The 21,184-nt window shown below is 48.0% G+C and overlaps 1 protein-coding gene across 1 annotated transcript in view; it reads left to right on the forward strand.

The window, feature by feature from the left end:
* LOC147717283 (uncharacterized) overlaps window positions 1-21,184 on the forward strand; it is a 261,309-nt gene that overhangs the window by 180,484 nt on the left and 59,641 nt on the right. Inside the window, exons 14-18 of the mRNA XM_086924227.1 lie at window positions 2,716-2,760; window positions 3,970-4,050; window positions 15,317-15,358; window positions 15,453-15,480; window positions 21,061-21,110. Coding sequence (XP_086780353.1) covers window positions 2,716-2,760; window positions 3,970-4,050; window positions 15,317-15,358; window positions 15,453-15,480; window positions 21,061-21,110 — 246 coding nt within the window. The remainder of the gene's footprint in view (window positions 1-2,715; window positions 2,761-3,969; window positions 4,051-15,316; window positions 15,359-15,452; window positions 15,481-21,060; window positions 21,111-21,184) is intronic.

Genomic DNA, 21,184 nt, shown 5'->3' on the forward strand with positions numbered 1-21,184 from the left:
CCTGAATTCTGGGCAGAATATTTAACACCATTCTTTAATTCAATTTACAACCAGAATATACTGCCAAGATCCTGGAACGGGAGTATAATTCACCCCATTTTCAAACAAGGTGACCATAATGAGCCAGGAAACTATAGGCTGATTTCGCTGATGGATGTTGAGGCAAAATTATATGGGTCATGCTTACTATCACTTCTACAAGACTGGATGGAAGACACGAATATAATACCCATGTTCCAAACTGGCTTCCGGCCAAGGACCGGCACAGTAACAAACTTGATAACGCTGGCTCTCCTGAAGGAAAAAGCTGAAAAAAGGAAGACAAGACTGTATGCTTGCTTTATAGACCTGCGAGCAGCCTTTGACAGAGTGAATAGAACCCGTTTATGGGAAAAATTAAGATCATGGGGCATCCCGAAGAAGCTTCTGGAGGCTATTATAGGCTTGTATAGTAACACCTGGGCTCGAATAAAATTGGGAGACGGTAGCAGCGTAACGGCCGAAATTAGAACACAACAGGGCTTTAAACAAGGCTGTGTACTGGCCCCCAGTTTATTCAACCTTTACATGGCAGACATTGTCAGTCACATGGAGGTCGGGGAATGTCACCCACCCTATTTGTCAAAAATTCCTATCCCCTTCCTGCAGTATGCGGATGACATTGTCGTTCTGAGTCAAACGCCAATAGGCCTGCAAAGGTCGATCAACAACTTGGTAACCCATTTGGAACACGAATGTCTGGAACTGAATAAAGACAAAACCAAAGTGGTCCGCATCGTGGATCCAAAAAAACCAAAATTTAAATGGTACGCAAATAGTATCCCAATAAAGGAGGAAACATCTTACAAGTACCTAGGTCTGAAGTTGGGACGAGGACAAACGAACAAAGAACACAAAATCGATCTAAAAGCTAAAGCACAGTCCCTGATCTACGCATACCGGCAACTACAAAAAAAACTCAGTTGTCCAAATTATACACACCTGTTGAAAGTGATAAAAGCACAAACCCTACCCACCTTGTCATACGCATTGGCCACCTGGTGTGGCAAAGAAGCAGGGCTGTTAAACAGCTTACAAACAAAGGTATACAAGGCAGTCCTAAACCTCCCAAAATCGTCAGCGCCGGCGCAGGTTCGTCTAGAATTCGGCCTTCTGAATCAGAAGTTTCGCAGTATGGGAACCTTTGTGAAACTCTGTCATAAAATACGAATGTCAGAGGACGGCTCAATGGACAACCTGTGCTGGAAAGAAATTGATTCCCAGCAGAAATTGCACGTGCCGAACAGTTGGGGAGGTTTCTTGTCCCAATCCCTGAACTGTATAGGAATTCAAGAAATTTGGGACACGAGGCCAGATAGACATACTTTTGACAAAATAGCAAACAACGCGGTCAAATGGGAATCCTATCTGGAAGATAAAAAAAGTACCGCAAAACGACGACACGGGTGGACTGTGATAAATTCATATTCCGGGATAAAGCCACAGACCTACCTGGAAAGCCACTTTAATAGTTCCCTAAAACAAAGATATATAAAACATCGACTAGGCTTACAGTTTTCAAAGGATTTGTTACCTTCCTGGAAAAATTGTCACACTGACCCTCATTGTCGTCTATGTGGATATCAGAATGAAACATTGACTCATTTACTATGTGTTTGCCCGGTGCTTAAGGATTTGAGGAGACGGCTTTTAAAGAACATTTTTAATAAATTGAACATTCGGACATGTAGACAAGCTGTAATACGATGGCTAGATGGATCATCTCCTATGTTGGCCTGCAGGGGGGTTAAATACATGATGAAAGCCCAATCCCTCTTACAGCAAGCTGAACAGGGAATCATAGCACCAAATTGAAATACATGATATTTATTTTTCATATGGCTAACAGTCTCTAATAGTTAACATTACACATTTGTTTTATGTTCTATGATGATCAAAATGTACTTTGTAATAATTTTTAATAATTTTATACAATAAAATTGACTTGACTTGAGACATATACTGTGTGTTGTTCTTTTTATGTGCTCTTTGATCAACAGACCCCATAGTAATAAAGCCATCAAGTTTAGATTAAATGGTTTCCTTAGAAACGGAGCCACTGGAATTATGTAGTGGGGTGGACCCAATTATGCAGCAGTGTTGACTAAATTATATAACAAGAAAAGGCAAATTATGCAGCATAATATGGTATATTTATATTATTACAAAATTATTTTTTGTCACTTTTGTACGTTACCGTTGTCTGCTTTAACCTATTAGCGCCAGTTCACACCAAATACTGCAGTAAGCAGCAGAAAGTTGACCAATTTACCTTTGGGAAAGACCTTCTTATGCAGAGCAACAATCATACTATCTTTTGATCTGTACGAGCAAGAAAAGAAATGTTCTCTCACAATCTTTAGGTTATACAGCATATGATGGATTATGTGGTAAATGCAGCAAATCCATAAATATGCGAAAAATGCTGCACCCTCAAAATCACATAACACCAGTGGCCCTGCTTAGGCGAAATGATTTTGCCACTTTTATCTCCTGCCGCCCCAGGCAAATGTATTGGTATCCCAAATGATATGACCAGCCTTACCTCTCACTATTAAATGGAGAGCTGCGTAGCAAGTCACTGCCTTTCTTAGAGTTTTACCATTTATGTCCATACATAGAATTGGCTGCTGCTTACCTCCACTAATTGTTTGTTTTTCTTTTTCACGGCTTAAGGTTGACAACCCGGATGTGGAATTATATGGCGCCATTGCTGCTCAGGTAAGGGTCAAAATCCTGAACTTAGTCCTGAGCTATAAAGCTCCTCACTCTAGTCTCACTCTATCCTCTCACTGCCATTGGGAACTCTTAGCTGTAGAGACAAACGTTTTGCAACTGTCTGTCGGGTGGCAGAGGGGGCTGCACTTGTAGTCAGACAGGGCACTTCCAGGGTTAGAAGCTGAAAGGAGCCGCATACAGTTTGGAAGGAAGAGCTGTCCAGCTCTGAGGAGTGATGCCATTGAGGGGGGGTGGATGGGGTTGGGCTGTCACACAAGCAGCTGTGCGGGGTTGGGATGTCTTCATTATTTATTTATTTCATTTTTAGGGATTTATGTCGCGCACGGCTACTCAATAGAGTGTCCCGGCGCGAGCCAAAGCATCAGAGGGAACCAAAGCGGAGTAAGAGGGGGACAGGCAAGTTGAACAGGAAGGTTTTTAGCTTTTACCTAAGCTGAGAGGGATTCTTCAGGGGTAGATGCTGGAATTCTCTGGCTGCACCGCCAGTGGTAGTGATATGTACATCCAGGCCAGGGTTGACAGTTATTTCCAGTTATATTATTGGAAGTGTAGTCCTCTCTTAGTCATGAACAGGAGGGGCGGAAATTCAATTGTGGCTGTCTCTGAAGTCAGAGTGCTCTCCAGGACACAGATTGAATACCAGGAAAGACTTATAAGGGCCGATCACGATGGTCGGAGCCTTCCGGGCTGCATCGCAATTGGACGCTCTGTTTACTTTCCAACCGCCCCGTTACAATGCTGGCGATTGGAAACTAAACCAGCCGCTCATTCCGGATGGCTTTCGACGGGCTCAAGGAAGTCGGTCGGTACCACTGACCAGAAGACGGTCGGTCCCAGGACTGAGACGGTATTGGACGGATTTAAGTCCGCCCAACATCGTTATTGGCACCCTAATGTATTAACGGATTGTGGTAAACTGCTTTTTTTCTATTGGCTGGATGTCAGAAATACCCTCTTTTTTAATTTGCTAGATGACAGCAGTCGCTTCCTTTTATTACCCAATAATAGGCACCCAATTAATGTTTTTCTCTATATGCCATGAACTGATTTTCTTTTATTGGCTGATGGTCAGGTTCCTCTTTTCTTCTGTTGGCTGATTAACTTGAATCATATTCAAAAACTTAAAATGCAGTTGCAGTTGTGCATCTTATGAGGCATCAGCTAATCGAGTGTTTTCATTTTGTATTTCAGGGTTCGCCTCTTCTAATGGGATATCCAGGGCCCCCGGGCCCCCCTGGCCCCCCTGGCCCACCTGGAGTTGTATATCTAAATGTAAGACTTTCCATTTATACAGTTGCTTGTTTTCTCCAACCTGCGAGACAGATATGAGAGCCTGCAAATCTATATCCGATCCATGTAGGACAAAGGTCATGGCGCCCTTGCTCTGATTGGTACTGATCATTGGCTATAGACAGTATAAACAGCTAGCTCTAGTGGGAAAAAGGAAGACAAGGGATACGTTTAGTGCTGAGGTGATAGAGACCTGTTTATGATCAGGAAGAAAAGGAGGAGAGGAAGGACCACTTGCCATCCAACCCTAGGCATCAGGAGGGTCCCCAGGAGGGGGAAGTATAGAAGCCCAATAGGAAATCTGTCCATGCAAAAGAGCAATTTTCATACTTTTCAGTATACTGTATCCAAAGGGATAGGAACTTTGAGGTTCCAAAAATATTTAGCCTAGCCAAGGCATCACAGGAAGCCACGTCACATGACCACAGACTTGATGTTGATATCACACAAATTAGATCACATGACATGTTAACCATCTACAGATTAATAATTTTGTGGTCTAACCCTGATGATGTGCTGAAACATTACAGGTGCACGCCTCAGGCCCATAGCAGCATATCATAGCAGCATAGGGAATAATAACGCATTCCCCACCAGTGGAACCATTGCAGATAGAGCCTACCTCTGACCTCAGGGCCATGGAAAATGATGCATGACCATGTAAGGAAAGGCATAGGGATGGATGGAGTGAGCACTCCTGCTGCAGGATAAAAACAGGTATCCGCCATCTAAACTGACTGTTTACTCTTCTAAGCTGGACACAATGTAAAGCTGCTAGCATTGTTCTCTATGGATTACCAATAAGTGCTGATGTCCAGTTAGCCATCCTCTGGACTCGCTGCTCTTTCCCTGTGCAGTTTACTGTACTTTGTCTGGTTAACCACTGTTCCCCAGAGTTGACCCTGGTTCCCCAAGTGGACTTGCAGCCCCTCTGATGAAATTGAAGACGTGGCTGTGCAGGTTGAAGGATGTTTTCCTGTTGTCCCCCATGAGCACAAGTCTCTTACGTCTTTCCGGACTGTGAGGGCTGTCTGTGACGACCTGATTTGGTCACTTGACAGGGTGTACCACCATTATTCCACATACAATGTATCGCACTTTCTATGCATGTCCCCAATCAGCGCTGACAGATTGCTACACGAACATTAACTCAGCTGCTGATGCATACATGAAAAGTGTCTCAGTGTCACGTGTCACACTTTCAGTGGGTCCTGACGTGTTAGGTACAACACTTTTCATGCTTACATTTTTTGATCAGTGATAAAAGCAAAACGGATCTATAAGTCCCAGAATGCAATGTCCAGTTGACAAAAATGCCAAGACTTGTTGAAAGTGTCATACATGATATGGACGCGTTTCGTAACAATACTGAGACATGCAACAGGGCAGATGGCGTATTTGTTTTATGGACTGAGAGGGATATTCATTTTCATGAAAACATTTTTGTGACCCTATGACCTGCTAACACAAACTAATGTTAGTTTACACTTTCCAAACGTGCAATCACATTTGTCCCAACATATTGTGATTCCCCGCAGAGAGAGAACATTCAATGACACCTTTATTTTACACATACCTTGAATTTAAACCTACCTTAACGGTCTAGAGTGTGTGTTCCCCAATCGCCGGCGAGAATAAATTTCTAGGCTGTGTGGCAGATAGCAGGTGCCATGCACTGAATGGCCATCAGATACCGCTGCTGTGCCTCAGTTTATCTGCTCCTTCCAAGAGAGGGTTAATGGAGTCTCAGGCCTGATAAAACAGTTTTATGTCGAGTCTGCGTAGGCTGTGCATGCGCAGTCTCGCTTGCGAGATTTAATGATTCAAGGGAGCTTTCAGTAGCGGGCATTAAGCCCCTCTTTCCCATTGGCCGGCGTCACCGTTTATGCTAAACGGTGGCCAGCCATTGGGAAAGAGCACTTGGTGACCGAAAGTTTTCTCTCTTTGAGCCGTCCCACTTGGACGGGCTCACTTGACTTACCCCCGTCGCAAAAGGGTTCTTATCTTTATGGGGCCATGTGTTTTCAAACACATAGCCCCATAAAGACAAGCTCCTGCGCGATCTCTCCCTCCCCTTCTTTGCCTCTTCCAAGCTGTCCTCCATCCTGTCCCCTCTCCCCCCAGCCCGCACAGCCTCCTCCTCATCCCCCTCCCCCACCATGGGCACGACCACACTGCCCTTCCTCTTGGCATGCCTTCGCGTGAGCACACTCAGTCCCCCGTCCGAGGAAGGTTGCTAGTAACTTGCACGCAGACCTGGGGTTCAAGAGATACCATCCAGTGCGTGCAGTGAAGAGAGCCCATACTCCGTGCAGGCAGTGCCAAGGTGTGAGCAAGCTGACAGTGTAAGATGTACTGCCTGTGTTCAGTCGGGAAGTCTCCAGTTGTGAACTGCGTGGAGCCCCCCGCATCTCTTTATGGGGCCGGGTATGCGGGGGGCGGGTAGCGAGCCTTGCCTGGATCCCTCCCTCCACTCCCCACCATGCCATCAAGCCCTCACGTAGGGGTACGCAAGGTACCTCGGCAGTGTGTGCCCAGGTGGGAGGCCCCTTCTCCTCTCACTCTGCTTTCTGCTCTTCCAGCCCCCAACCTGCCCCAGCAGGGCACATGGCCGGGAGGTATTATGAACTCACACAACCTCGTCCCCGCCCTGGACACTGGATTGTCACCTACCTCCGACTGGAGAGCTGTGCTTCAGGCAGACACATTTTCCACGTGTACACATCACACAGCAGAGCTAGCCTTCTGACAAAACCTCACACAGCGCGAGGTCCGGGCCGGCAGCATTATCATGTTACCTCTTATAAATCATACATTCGCATTCACAGCAGAGCTATCACTCTGAGTGACACATCACACAGTGTGAGTGAGGTACGCGGTATCAGAACTGCCACCATAGCGTTCACAAACCAGACAACACGAGCGTCCCACAGGGCGGCACTGACTCATATCACGCAGTCTTCACAGCAGAGCTATCTTGCAGACTGACACACTTTTAGGGTCTCCATACTCGGAGAGCTATCCTTCTCTTGACCATCAATCAGAAAGCTTCAAACCTCAGAACAGAGCTACCTTGAAGAGTACATAGGTTTTAGATGCCTGGGAGAGCAGAGCTATCTGATAGGTAGGTAATACACACCTCGCATGTCAGACAGCAGAGCTACCACTTACAGTACATACCTTATGAGCTCACGCTTTGTACAGCCTTAGTAAAGCCTGCCACCTGACGGCACGGGTCTTGGTGGCACAATGGGAGACCTGTGTTGGGGCACCGCGTGCGCTCTCTAAACAGCAGAGCTATCTTGCATGTACGCAGATTACACCGACCGCACAAGCTACTTGTATCACAGCCTCACTCCACGATGCTCTGTGTTTTTAAGGTGGGCACAGTTTTGGGATTGGATATCTGTGCATGACTGGGAGGGGTCATTAGAGGTCAGGCTTTCCTTATTCAGTTTGGGATGTGATAAAAGGAGATTGGTATGATGGAATCTGATTTGGGGATCACCCTCTTTCTTGCGGTCTGATATTCTCACGAGTGTGTTTTTTGATGCAATTTTCCACCATTTTCTCTTCGGCAAAGGTGTCACCCTTTTTCAATTTTAATTGTATTCAGTTATTCAAAGTTTATTGTTTGGTTAAGTAAAACGGTAACAATGTTACTAAAGAGCTTAGAAAGAAATCTATAAACGCACTGTAGACCTCATCCAAGACTTACACACTCGCACACGGTCCTCCCTCTTACTTTACTTCCTCCCCACCCACACACTGTGGCCATGTGTTCATTTGCTGCATTGCTTATCTTCTGATGTACGTTCCCCTTACCAATACTTTCACCTCTCAGGTCGTCAATTGTTAATGTTGGGTTTTGTTTATGCCAAATCTGTAAAAATCCTTACTTTTGCACAAGAGGACAGTATTGGTGCACAGTGTGAGAAGCCGACACTGGGTTGACATGAGGGCTCCCATGGTGCACAGTGTGAGAAGCTGACACTAGGTTTGCACAAGAGGCCGGTATTAGTGCACAGTGTGAGAAGCTGACACTGGTGGATTGTATGAGAGGCCGGTATTAAGGTCATGAAGAGGGGTCTGGGCTTTGGGCTGATATCTGACCCCCAACATCCCTCCCCCAAACACAAAAGCTTCTGAAGCTACCACTAATGCCCTGGGGAGTATGTAAAAAACAATAGCCATGAAACGCAGCAGGGCCCACCCTCCAGACATGAGCTGGAAGCCCACATCCCACAACCCACACCTGCAGTGTGAGAGACAGCAGTGTGTATGAGATACAGCAGTGTGAGAGACAGCATTGTGTGTAAGAAAGACAGAAGTGTGTAAGAAACTGTAGTGTGTGTGAGAGAGACAGCAGTGTGAGAGACACAGCAGTGTGAGAGAGACAGCAGTGTGAGAGAGACAGCAGTGTGTGTAAGAGAGACAGCAGTGTGTGAGAGACAGCAGTGTGAGAGACCTTGTATTTATGTTTTGGTTTTCGAAACATAAATAAAACGCACTGTTATTTGCAATGTCAATCGCTCAAACTTGCGTAAATACAAGACCTATTGCTTTGCAAATGCAATAGGTCTCACATTTGCAAGAGATTAGGCTATTGGCATTGTAAATGACAATGCCATTTAATTATATGTTTTCAAAACCAACACATAAATAAAAAGTTTGTCATTTACAATGCCAATAGCTCTAACTTTTGCGAAGGCGAGACCTATTGCATTGTAAATGCTTGTTGACAGATGCTTGTCATTGGGAGTATCGTAAGTAAGGCACGGATCAGTGAAGCCTCTTTTCGCCACTGTATTATGAAAGCAGATTTGCAAAGATGGAAATATGTAACTACGACATTTGTGCTTATTTGTTGGGTTGCATTTTGCTAACGTGGTGATGTGTTGTCGCCTTTTGATTTGTTTTTTGTGCTGCAGTTTTTAGTTTTTTTGCATTATTGCATTGGGTTTTTGTTACATTGCACTGTGATTGTTGGTTAGTGTATTTTTTCAAGTGTATTGTTGTGCTGTGCCCTGTTATGGTTTTATTGCACTGCGTTGCTTGGTGTTATATTATTGTGGAGTGTTCTGTTGTGTACTTTAAAAGATTTCAACTAATACTGCTAAATTTCCAACTAAAATGAATACAGCTCTAGTCACAATCAAGTGTAGACAGCCGACCAGACCAGAGGTCTAAATGTCAAGTCACATGGTTTGTTTTGTGTTGCCCTGCCCAGCTTCAGTTGCTGCCCCAATTCTAAAGGAGTGGGTACCAAATTCCTTGGGGTCAAAGCCTGCTTTTTTGACCGTCGACTCAAAGACTCTCCTAAACTGATACCTGGTCAATGGTGTCCCATCGGCGTGACACAATAGTGCAACCCCCGCCGTCCCTTCCCGCTGCCTGCTAAAGACCTCTACGTGCGATACCGGGCAGCAAGGATTGGTCCGAGCCCGGTGGAGCACTATGGTAGCCCCCCGTGCATCCTGATCAGTTTTAGATCTTTGAATTGTTACCCACATTGTATCCTCCCTTATCTTCACGCAGGCAAAGTGAAGGCCGCCCTGCTTGTCTCCTTTAGAAGCTGCTACCAACTCGCCTATTCTCAAAGCCCCGTAGAACGCCAATGCGAACGCGGCTTTGAACAACAGTACTTCCCATGTTGAGCTACAGACCTCATGAAGTGCTGACAATAGGGCTGCCAATCGCACTAGCCCTATTGGTTTTCTTGTATCTACAGACTGTCCCTGCATGCGGCGCCAACCCCTCAAGGTTTTGCGTACTAGAAAAGTGTTAGTGGGGTCCCTCACGCCCTTGGCCTGCGCAAAGTAGGGAATAGCCGCCCTATGTCTGCTCGCAGTCGCCACTGAGCGCATTTGTTCCAGGTAGGTCGCAAAGCTGTCCACCTGCGCCCACCTAACCTCCCAATCGTGCCCCAAGAATGTACGGTAAGACAAGAACGCCCCTTCGTATGCTGTCTTGGTCCTGGGGGCTAGGCTAGCTACCACGAGGTCCTGTAATCTGGGGCACCAATCCGCCAGAGTGCTGCCGGGAAATGCGCTGGCCAGGGGTCTGCTGCAGGAAGCTGTTCCCTGAATACCTGCATTTTAGAGCGAGAAAGGGCATCAGCTGCATTATTGAGTACGCCTGGCACATGTTTGGCTCTGAAAACCACGTCCACCTTAAGCACTGCAGCACAATCTCCTTCACCAGGCGCAGTATGAATGGACAGCGTACAGCCTGCTGGTTTATGCATTCCACCACACTCATGTTGTCAGACCAGAACACCACTGATTGATTACATAGGTGTTCTGGCCAGACCATCAGCGCTACCCATATCGGTGAACAATTCCAGGAAGCCGATGTTGGTGGTCAAACCCCAGGACCTCCATTCCTCGGGCCACCTCTGTGCGACCCATTTGGTCCCCAGGATGGCGCCAAAGCCCACACTACCAACAGCGTCTGTCCACAAACCCAACTCTGCTGATGTGGTGGGGGGGCCGAACCACACTACCCTGCCATTGAAGGTCTCCAGGAATGCCGACCATATCCGCATATCCTGGCGAACCTCACATGACAGCCTAGTGCGGTGGTGTTTCTCCCGTAGTCCTTTCATGGCTTGGGCAATGGAGCGTGAGAAAGGGCGCGCCATTGGGATGACCCGCAATTCGAAGTTCAGTTGCCCCACCACCTCCTGCAGTTGTTGTAAGGAGACCTTGTCTTTGAGTAAGCATTGCTGAAGTGCTGCCCTAAACCTAGAAACTTTGTCCCTGGGCAACCTGAAACACCCTTCCACTGAGTCTATTTCGATGCCAAGGAATTCCAAACACGTGGACGGGCCAACTGTCTTCCCTGGCACCAGCGGGACCCCGAAAGCCCGCATGAGCACGCAAAATTCCTGCAATGCCCAGGCACACTCTCGAGTGCCCGCCGCCCCAAGGAAAAGGAAATCATCAAGGTAATGCATGACCTGCTGATGGCCTGTCGCCTGCCTCATGACCCATTTTAGGAAGGAGCTAAAAGTCTCAAAGTATGCACGTGATATCGAACAACCCATTGGCATGCATTTGTCCATGTAAAATTTGCCCTCAAAAGTGAAACCCAGGAGGTGGTGATCCAAAGGATGGACTGGGAGGAGACGAAAAGCAGATTCAATGTCTGACTTTGCCATCAGTGCCCCTGGCCCTAGTCCCCGCAGCAGTTCCACCGCCTGGTCAAATGAAGAGTACCTAACACTGCATATACCATCATCAATTGCATCATTCAATGAGCCTCCTCTCGGTGCTGAAAGGTTATGAATCAATCTGAACTCGCCCTTCTCCTTCTTGGGTACTACGCCCAGCGGTGAGCACACAAAGTTAGGGACAGGCACATCCTGGAAAGGGCCAACTATTCTGCCCAGAGACAGTTCTTTCTTAATCTTGGCAGCCACTACTGCAGGATTATGTTTCACTGACAACTGGTTTTTACAATGAGCACTGCCCGTGTACCCCCCAGCCGGGATCCTAAAACTTTGGGAGAACCCCTCCTGAAGTAGGGTAGCCGCTGTGTGGTCCTGGTATCTGTTCGACCATGGTATCATCGCTAGGCCTATATAGGAGTGTGACCCACTAAGCTGTCTACTCTACTCTGGTTTCCTTCTCCCTCTCTGACCTTGATTACCATTTTTGGACCTGCGAGTTGTCTCCGGGTGTCTAAATCTACACGTGCCAGCCGGTCTCGAGCAAGTCCGCTTATTGAAGTCCCAGCACACTCCCCTCCTGTGTCCCCCCCCACCCCCCTACTCTTTCCCGGGAAGTCATTCCCCTGCGCTGAGCGAAAGGGCTGCTGGGGTCTGGTAGAGAACACCTTAACAGTACTGGTGGACTGGGTTGTGGATGTATTTCCTGAGAACTGTTTATGCCAAGACATTGAGTCAACCTTGTCCCATGTCAATGATGAATCAAATTCCTTGGATTTTCCTAAAATTCACATCGTACTCTTTCCATGCATCCCCAGGGTACTGTTCACTCCACCCCGCTATCCTGCTCTGGTAGCAAGCCATTGCTGCCTGTACATTAGGAGGGCGTTCGGCCGTGACGGCCATAAAGACTGAAAAGGCCCTGAACCAATTAAGCAAAGTTTCCTCTACCCTGAATCTAGAACATTGCGCCCTCCATTCACTAGGATGCATCCATTCTTTCAATGCTTTAGCATGCTCCATCTCCCTATTATCCAGCAACAGGGAGAAAATATATACATACTTTCCTGCCCAAATCATCTCTTTTACAGTCTGGGAAACATGTTGCGCTAAATCCTCTCTCCCGGATGGCATTGAACCGTCACCCAAGAGAAGCAAAGCCACCTCCTTACCATTTCCGGACACTTGGGCTGGTACAACTTCGTTTCCGTTCAGCTGGGTGGCATTAGAACCTGTAAGGGGAGAAAAAGAGGGCCCTACAGCACTATCCGCAGCAGTCGCTGCTCTAATCTTTTCCAATAATTTTGCCGCCTCCGCGGAATGATCTGATGTCGCGGGCAACACACCCCCCTTATGCAACCACGGCAACACTGCTGCTAACTGGACTGACACCTCAGGGGGGACTGCGGCACCTGAAACCGGCACTACAGCAGGCACAACGTCCCGCGGGTACACCCAGAGGCACTGGTGGGCTAGTTAGCGGGGACGATGGTGGAGCCATTGGGGCTGGTACTGGTACCACAGGCGGGGAGGTGCAACAGGAGCTGGCACCGGTACCACCGACGCAGGAACCAGGGGGGCACCCTGGGCAGGTAACACAAGAGGGGTTACCGGTGGCACGGCCGGGGCCTGTGGAGGCAATACCGACGCGGGGGCAGAAGGACCTGACGGGGGCGTGGGGGCGGATGCACTGTTCCTAGGTTTCTTGGCCTTGCCCCTCTTAGGCGAGGTAGCGAAATCCCCCCTTGGTAAAGGGGGGGTAATGTGACGCTTGGGCCTACCCTGTGGCCCCGACGGGCCATCCAGCCTTTCATTAATGCGGTCCATCCTTTCCCCCAGCTCATCCACCTTCCCCAACTTCTTATCCATGGCGGTCATTCTACGCCTCATGGCCTGCATCATCACCTCCATTGGTGACCTCTTTCCACCCCTTGCCCCTGGCATATTGCCACAAACTGTAGCTACACTCCTAATTTACGCACTCAAGTGCACGTGTGCACTGTACCTGGTCTAAGATGGAGGATGTACAAGGGACTGTAAGCACCACGCTACTATGACCGCAACACACCAGCTTGCCCGATTGTCAGGGGTGAGTGAACTCTAACGTAAACTCACCTGGCGGCCATCAGAAGCAATGAAATGCAAGCCCCCCGCACTCCCCTTACCCGCAACGGAGACCGGAGACCACCTTGCGTCCGTCCTACGTCCAGAACCAGCGCACCAGCAACTGCAAAAACCCCCGTACTTGAGTCACCTAAAATGAAAGACACGTTAATAATATGCTTTAATAGAGTGAAAATACGAAGCAACAGGTCCTTTGCACAATTTGTCATGCTAGGACACAAAGCGCCAAGAAGCAACCCGAAGGTGCTATGCTAGTGTAGGCCCTTTGGATACCGAACACCTTGTTTATAAAATCACAAGAACAGCACAGCTGCGATGTAAATAGGTCAATCTAGTGATATATCCACCAAAAACTGCTCCCAGAAACCCTCAGCAGCCTTGATACTTTCTGTGCAACTCTCTGGGCTAAGCATGAATTAAAAAACACGATCGGACCAGGCACCCACTGCTTGCCCCCCCTACCCAGCGCCTTCCCACTACCTTCTTGTCCCTCGGCATCCGGATGAAAGCCGGTACGCGAGCGCACACCAGCCCCTTACGACGCCGACCGCTATCGTCGTTCTATTCTTTCCCGCGATGCGACCGGACTCCGCAGGCAACCAGTCCCGACTCGTTCTCCACTCCGTGTCCTGCAGGGGCAAGAAGAAAAACAAGCCTGTTCGTCCTCCGTACGCCGCAGCTCGACATTCCGGCGATCGACGCAGCCCCGAGCGCGGGGCACGACCAGTGTGGGGGAGCGTCCGGGCAACAAGGGCCACCTGAGCGCTCCCCCTGCCTTTATTCCGGGGGGCGCGGGGAGGGGGCTACCCACCCCCTCCACCTGCCCCTCAGCAGCCCGCCCCCCTGACCCGGAAGTCTACCATCGCCTTCCGGGTCATGGTCGGGTGCCGGCCAATCAGTAGTGAGGCGCACACCCCCGCGTCATCACTGGACGTCGAGAGGTCACGCCCCTCCACCGGGAGGCATGAGGAGAGGGGCGGCCGCCGCACCGCCATGCGGGCGGGGGGGCCGATGGCCCCCCCTTTTCATTTTGTGTCGCGCTGTACTGCAGGCTGCGCTGTTAAAACGTTCTTTGGGGGAAATGGAAGATCAAGTAAAGGAGGGAGAGATTTGTGCGTGTGTTTATCTTTGATTTTTTTTAAAGCGCCACATGTCACCTTGCATATTACACACCACTAATTCCCTGTCTAGGAAGATGTCTTTTCACAGCTATATGCCTATATCACAAAACTATTTATAATGGCGAGGGCTTGTGGCATACGGCCTCGCTGTCCTCCTGGTAGGAGAGAGATGTGGCGCAGCTGCCAGTGCAGGTGTCTCCAGAGCACAGGGTTCACGGTACGATCCCCGGCGGCAGCTCAGCTCTGCGTCATGTGACTCTGGGCAATAGCTCGCTTCATTTCCCAGACAGCCTCAGCGCCTGGATACCCTTAGGGGTGATACGTTTGCGCTTTACAAATCTGGAATTAACTATTGTATCACCCCCTCATCTTCGTAGGGCTGCTTGTCTAGTAGAGGTGCCAAAGTTGAAAGAGAGAGGTTGTGGCCTAACGGCTAGGGCGTTGGACCTTGAAATTGGGGGAACCGAGTCCGAGTCTCGGCAGGGACGCTCCACATCCTGTGATTCTGGGCAAATCACGCAATCTCCCAGTGCCTTATAAAATGAATGTGTCCTTTGTAACGCAACGAGTGCTCATGTAAAGCGCTTTGATACCGGCGGGTCGAGGTCACGCTATATGAAACTCCCCCCAAAAAATAGTAATTATGGTTAGTGCCTGGATAGTGATGCTGCTGCTTTTACCTGCCGAAAGCAGCTTGACTGTCCCTGATGTTGCTCTAGGCTGTTGCACTAGGCCCTCACCAGTGTCAAAAGTAGTCTTACTAAAGGTCGTTTTCAGTGACAGTACTTTAAGGAATCTCCTAGTTACTTTTAAACTTGTGTTTTGGTTGCAGAGAGTACTCCCTGTCCGCCCTCGGCCACACTGCAAGGAGCCGGTAAGTTGTATACTTACAATTGCTGGAGGGAAGAGAACAGCAACAAACACTACTTGGCACTATTCTAAGTTCTTTCCATGTTTTTTTCCTGCAGGTGACCCGAAGTGAACCGTCAGACTCAGGTAGGACCAAGCAACAGGTGCAATTTGTTTGTAAACCTTGAAGCCGCGCTTTGTGTGTTTTCGCTGTGCTCACTCACAGCGCGAACAACAGTTAACGCCTGCGGTTAAGGGCCTTAACCAAATGCGAAGGCGCATAGTGGGGCACAAGCGAAACCTACAGCTGTTAAGGCCTGACTGCCCTTGGGCAATACGTGTGCATAATGAGCATAATGGGCCAAAGGGCAATTAACAGCTTATCAGCAAGTAGGCAATTAGCCAATTAGCATTGCCACCCACCTCAGACAGACAGACTATCCCCCTTTCTCTGATTGCTACATGTCCATGCCGCACCCTCGCACTGAGCTTAAAATGCAGATAAACACATGCGGTGCATGCCAGCGTGCTAAGCATGTATGTATCTCAGTCAGTTTCACCATTCCGTGCCAAGGTGGCATTCAGAACAGGTGTCAATAACAGCAAATAAGCACAACACAAGCTTCACTGTGACTTACACATTAGCAGTCGGATTTGTTACATCATCACAGTCCTTCCAAAGCATCGACAGTGTTTGCTCCTAACAGCTCTCCCTAATTTGCTGGGCAGCTGCAACTTTATGATGAAATATGAACCTTAGAAGGCCAGCACTAGTGAACATGTGTTTGCATGCGTTTACTGATTTTAAATCCCTGCGAAAACTCCACAAGTGATGCCTGGATTATTTACCAGCAGTTTTCATTACACCACACCCTACTTATTCCCCATCTCAGTCCTTAGAAATGAGAATCGTACCCTACAAGGGACAGAAGTCTATCAAGCAAAACTTAAAAACAAAGCGTAAGGCCAGACCCAAGGCCCACCCCCTTAGCTATCCATAAAAACCCTTGGGCAGTCGTAGCTGGCAGCATTAGATAGTGGTGGAGCGGGCAAATGGGTGGTGGATAACCCTGGGCGTAGTTTGCTAAGTAGCGCAACGTGTAGCTACGCGAAGTGCACTTCGCACTATGCGAGCTAATCGAAGCTACGCGAACTGCATAGTGCACTGTGCAAAATGCTGTTTGCACTGATTACACAGAGCCGGATGCTTGTCCGCACTGTGCAATCAGTGCAAACTGCATCTTGCACAGTGCAAGCAGTCGTTTTTCTGCAGCTCGAGTAGATTTGTACTCGAGCGGCAGCTTTTTCAACGTGGACCGGTAGTTTCTCATCAAGAGCGGTTGCGAGCATACGCGACCACTTGCAATGAGAAACCTGACCTCCCCGCGTTGAGAATCTCGCCGGGAGGTTTATTTTCCGCGCTCGCGATCGGCAACTTGATGTTGCTGATCGCGAACGAGGAAAAAGTCTCGCCGGGATATCATTTTGCTTGCTCGCTGTCGCCAACTTGACGTGAGGGCTGCAAGCAAGGAAAAAATGACCGCTGCACTACGCTCTGCATGTTTGCACTGTGCTACGTGCAATTCGCGTAGTGCGAAGTAGCGCAAACTTCGCAAACTATGCGAGCGTAGCGTAGTGCTTTGCCCAGGGTTAGTGGTGGGTGGGTGACTGTACACATTTAATAAATAAAGAAATAAATAGGCACTTACCTGACAAACATATTCCTCGCTCCAGTCCAATTTCTTCTTCTCGCTCTGCCTCCAGCGCAGGATCCTCAACAACTCCCCTAACCAATCCTGGCGTTGCTCTCAAGGTGTTAACCAGCATGAGAGCCGCGCCAGGATTGGAGGGAGCAGCCTTTCTCAGTGCTCCCACGGGCGCTGGAGGCCTGGACTAAGATAGCTAGGTTAGAGGTGTCAAAGTGCGCATGTCTGGCTGGCCATTGCAAGACGGCTGGCCAACGGGACAAGCTCGCTTTGAACAGCCCAGGCAGCCCACAATCCTCCCTGCTATTGTGACTCAGCAGGCCCGCCCCATCCTGACTCACGGTTCGGGACAGGTGGATGGAAAATATAATGGTAATAAATTAACTTAATTACCATTTTATTTTTCATCTGTGGAGCTTTTTTGGGCATTTTAGTTAGTGGGGTGACACTCCTCTGCTCAAATGGAGGAGCCGCCCCTGCCTTGGAGGTCTACCTCACTTCCTCCAAAAGCCCCAGAGGTACTACGCATAGGGCACACGCCACCTTCAGGAGGGAGAGTGATGGGCAGGACTGTGCTGAGGGAAAGTAGAATGCAGTGTCAAGAAGATTGCCAGTGGGTAATCCGGGCCTCAACCCATGTCCACTCATCATCATCACAGTCATTAGAAATGAAGACGAAACAAGCATCTGATTGGTGCACTCCTTCGCACATCATTATTAAAATAGACTTGTGAATCAACATGACCGTCTTTAATGGAACGGACTGGGTCCAAAGAATAGAAACAAACCTCCAACAAAACAAGCTACTAAACATGAGTTAAGAGATGTTTCCAGAGTTAATACTGCTTTCTCCACTGGAGCTTCAGAAACATTCAAATAATGAAGTGAACTAAAGGTATAAGGTGAGTTACATGTGGCTGCCTTGCAAATATAAGGCAGGGAGATCATTTACATTCTGCCCACAAACCAGCCACACTGCTTGCTGATCACCCTTAACCCCGTCCATGCTCATGACGGAACGGTTCCGTCATGAGCATCGGTTGAGCTGTGCTCATGACGGCACCGTTCCATCATGAGCCGATAGGCTCATTAGAACCTTCAGCACAGCGCGAAAATTCGCGCCGCGCTGAAGGGGTTAAAGAGAATAGGGAACAGGAACAGACTAGCAACAGGGTAGGATGAACAGTGGCAATAGCAACAGAATAGCAACAACAGACTAGATGAAAAACATAAAGACGTGGGGCCTCATTTATAAGCCCATTGTGTCGTCAGTGCATCACTTTTTTGACGCACCAGCAACGCAATGGGTTTGCCCATATTTACTAGAGCACATAAACTCACCTTGCATGGCATTTCATGGCCTTGTAAATATGGGCCCCTTTCACGTATCATCTGCGTGACAGGGGCATTCCATGGGTGTTGCTGTGGGTGTTCCCACGAAACATCCATGGAACCTGACACATTCCCAGATTTCCAACGTTTTCTAAAGCTGGGAATGCGTCAGAATCCTACACCTCCCTAGTGGAGGCATGGGAGGCACAACGAGGAGAAATACATTTATTTCTCCTTGTTTTTCCTCTTTCTGTGTGTGCTACATGCATAGAAAGAGGAAAATGCCATCTATAATTGTTTTTGTGCAGGAAGTTGTACCTTTCCCACAATGCAGGCACCCTTGCACCAGCGCAGAGGAGAGGGACAGGAATGCGCCATATCTTGTAGATACTCTGCATTCCCTGCCCTTATATTTTGACGCATGACAGACTAGCAGGAAGGCTTTCTATGCTGCCATGCTTCAAAATATAGTAAATGAGGCTTTTGGTCTTTGTGAAAGATACTGTACAAGAAATATACATTTTTACTGCTCTCCCAATGTCAAGAGAGTGAGATGGTGTCCGCCTGGGCTAGAATTACTACGTTCCAGAGTAAAAAGCACAGAATCCTGAGCTAAATAGAACCTGGACAGAGTCTTTTCTTTAAAGGAAGACGCCAGCCTCAACACTTCTCATTCTGGCATGGATCTTAAAAATGGTTGCTTGCAAAGAAGAGCCTCAGTTTCACCAAATTGTCTCGCAAGAGTAATTACAACCAAAGAAGGTTTACGCTTCAGAAACTTCAGCAATGCTTCTTCCAAAGGTTCAACGGGAGCCACACCTAAACTTCGAACCAAGGGAAGATCCCAGAAGGGACCACAGGCCAGACTTTAGATCATTCAAAATCCAAATACCAAACAAGTATAATCCTCTATAGAAGACCCCCCCCTCCCCCCACACACATACACCTTCACAGGACCCTCTAAAAACCCTAACCACAGCCAACTGGGCACATGAAGAGGAAGGAGCTGGACCCGATTCAGACCCATCACAGTCTAAAATGCACAACGGGTCACAATATAGAGGAAAACGTTAACAGGATTGTTTTTTTATAGGAAATAGGGATGGACGGACTTCTAAAATATTGCAATGCCTTTGCCAACTTCAGCACTGCGTTTTGCAACTCGACCGAGTCATCTCCAGTTACGGGACCAGCCCTTTCAATTGAAGCTGGCCCAAGGGTATTCATGGAGATCGGGGCTCCTCTACTGGGTGTGCCACGCACTTGGGTGATTCAGGCCCACCAATCCCGTGGACGGCTGGTCAAACGGCCCTCGTTTGTCCAACGGTGAGAGCTTTCAGATGGATCATCGAGTTGATTGGGAGGTTAGCGCAGGTACGGTCTGAGAACGCTTTACGATCACTGAAGCAGAATGAACTCTGTTCAAAGCTGACTCCACCTTTGTATCAATGGGACCAGTGGGAGTGGCGTCCTCTGAAGCAGTATTCAATCTTCTTGGCAGAAAAGAGTCCACCTTAAGAGATTCAGGGACATCTTCCCCCAAAACCTTTATTGGGAACCAATGAAGCCTAGTACAGGGCACAACATGTCTCCCAGGCTCAGCCCCCTCCTTGAGAATGAGGCATTGTCTTGCTGGACTCCTGTCCCATTGAGTATAAAACCCGCACTCATTATCATGGTGAAGAGGCTGAGCAGACGTGGGGGGACTGTGTTTATCTAGCTGTAAAATGTAAATCCTATCAATTATAAGTGGCAAAAACTGATAATCTACATCAGCACTCGCAAAGGAATGATGTTTATCATGTTAGCCATCCCTCACAACAGTAGAGGGATGAACCCCCACTCTAATGGCACTTGGCAGCATCTCTGCTAGCACCAAGGACAACAAGACCTAACCTGGAAGGATTCTTGATATCCAGAGACTGAAGTATTTCAGATTTTCATTTGTGCTATTCAATAATACATTGGGAAATTATGTTTACATCAACCCCCAGACTAACTTGGGGCTTTTTATTTAGTGACTTCATAGCCTCCCCAGGAACCAACATTTTATTTCCAGTTTAAAAACGTGGGTCACAGTGTTTCAGGGTTGGGATGGGGAAGAAGCAGACTATTATCCTTTTTTACCATTTTTTATGTTCAAGTTTACTGTGACTCATCCCTGAGATGATCGCATTTCATCACAAAGCCTCTGCAGGGTGTTTTAAGCAAGATCCAAACAAAGGTGAAACGTCACAACCATGCCTTACTTCACTTTGAATCTGGAAAGAAAAATCTGCTGTTTCCCATCTGTGAGAGCACATCAGATTAATTTGAATTTTAACAAATGTAATAAACTGAGGGACTTATTTAGAGTCTGGCAGGCGAGATTCTCCATCACGAACATGGCCGATGTCCTGTCCTCAGAATTACAAGTGCATTATAATATCTATGCCAGTCACTGCTACACATGACTATAAATTTACAATAGTCCCTTTTAGACCAAAATATTGCATGGCCTACAGTTACCCTGAGCTGGCATGGATCCAGCCAACATGAACGACTCCGGACACCTTTGTTTTAATGGACTACCACTCTATAGTCATTTATGTTATGTAGCCACCTGGCAGAAGTTTGGTACTATCACCTACGGGTCCATTTTAAGTCTATTGTTCACGGCTATGTAGATATTTTTGTATTTGTTTTTCAGATGCCACCATCCCTCCTGGAGACAAAGCAGACCTTGAAAAAGGCCAAAGGGTGAGAATCAGATTCATAATCTCTTGAAACTTCACAGGGGAAAACACTGTAGCAAAGGTGTCCGTGCTGCGGGG

The sequence above is a fragment of the Lissotriton vulgaris genome, chromosome 5 (assembly GCF_964263255.1).
Source record: "Lissotriton vulgaris chromosome 5, aLisVul1.2, whole genome shotgun sequence".
NCBI lineage: Eukaryota > Metazoa > Chordata > Amphibia > Caudata > Salamandridae > Lissotriton > Lissotriton vulgaris.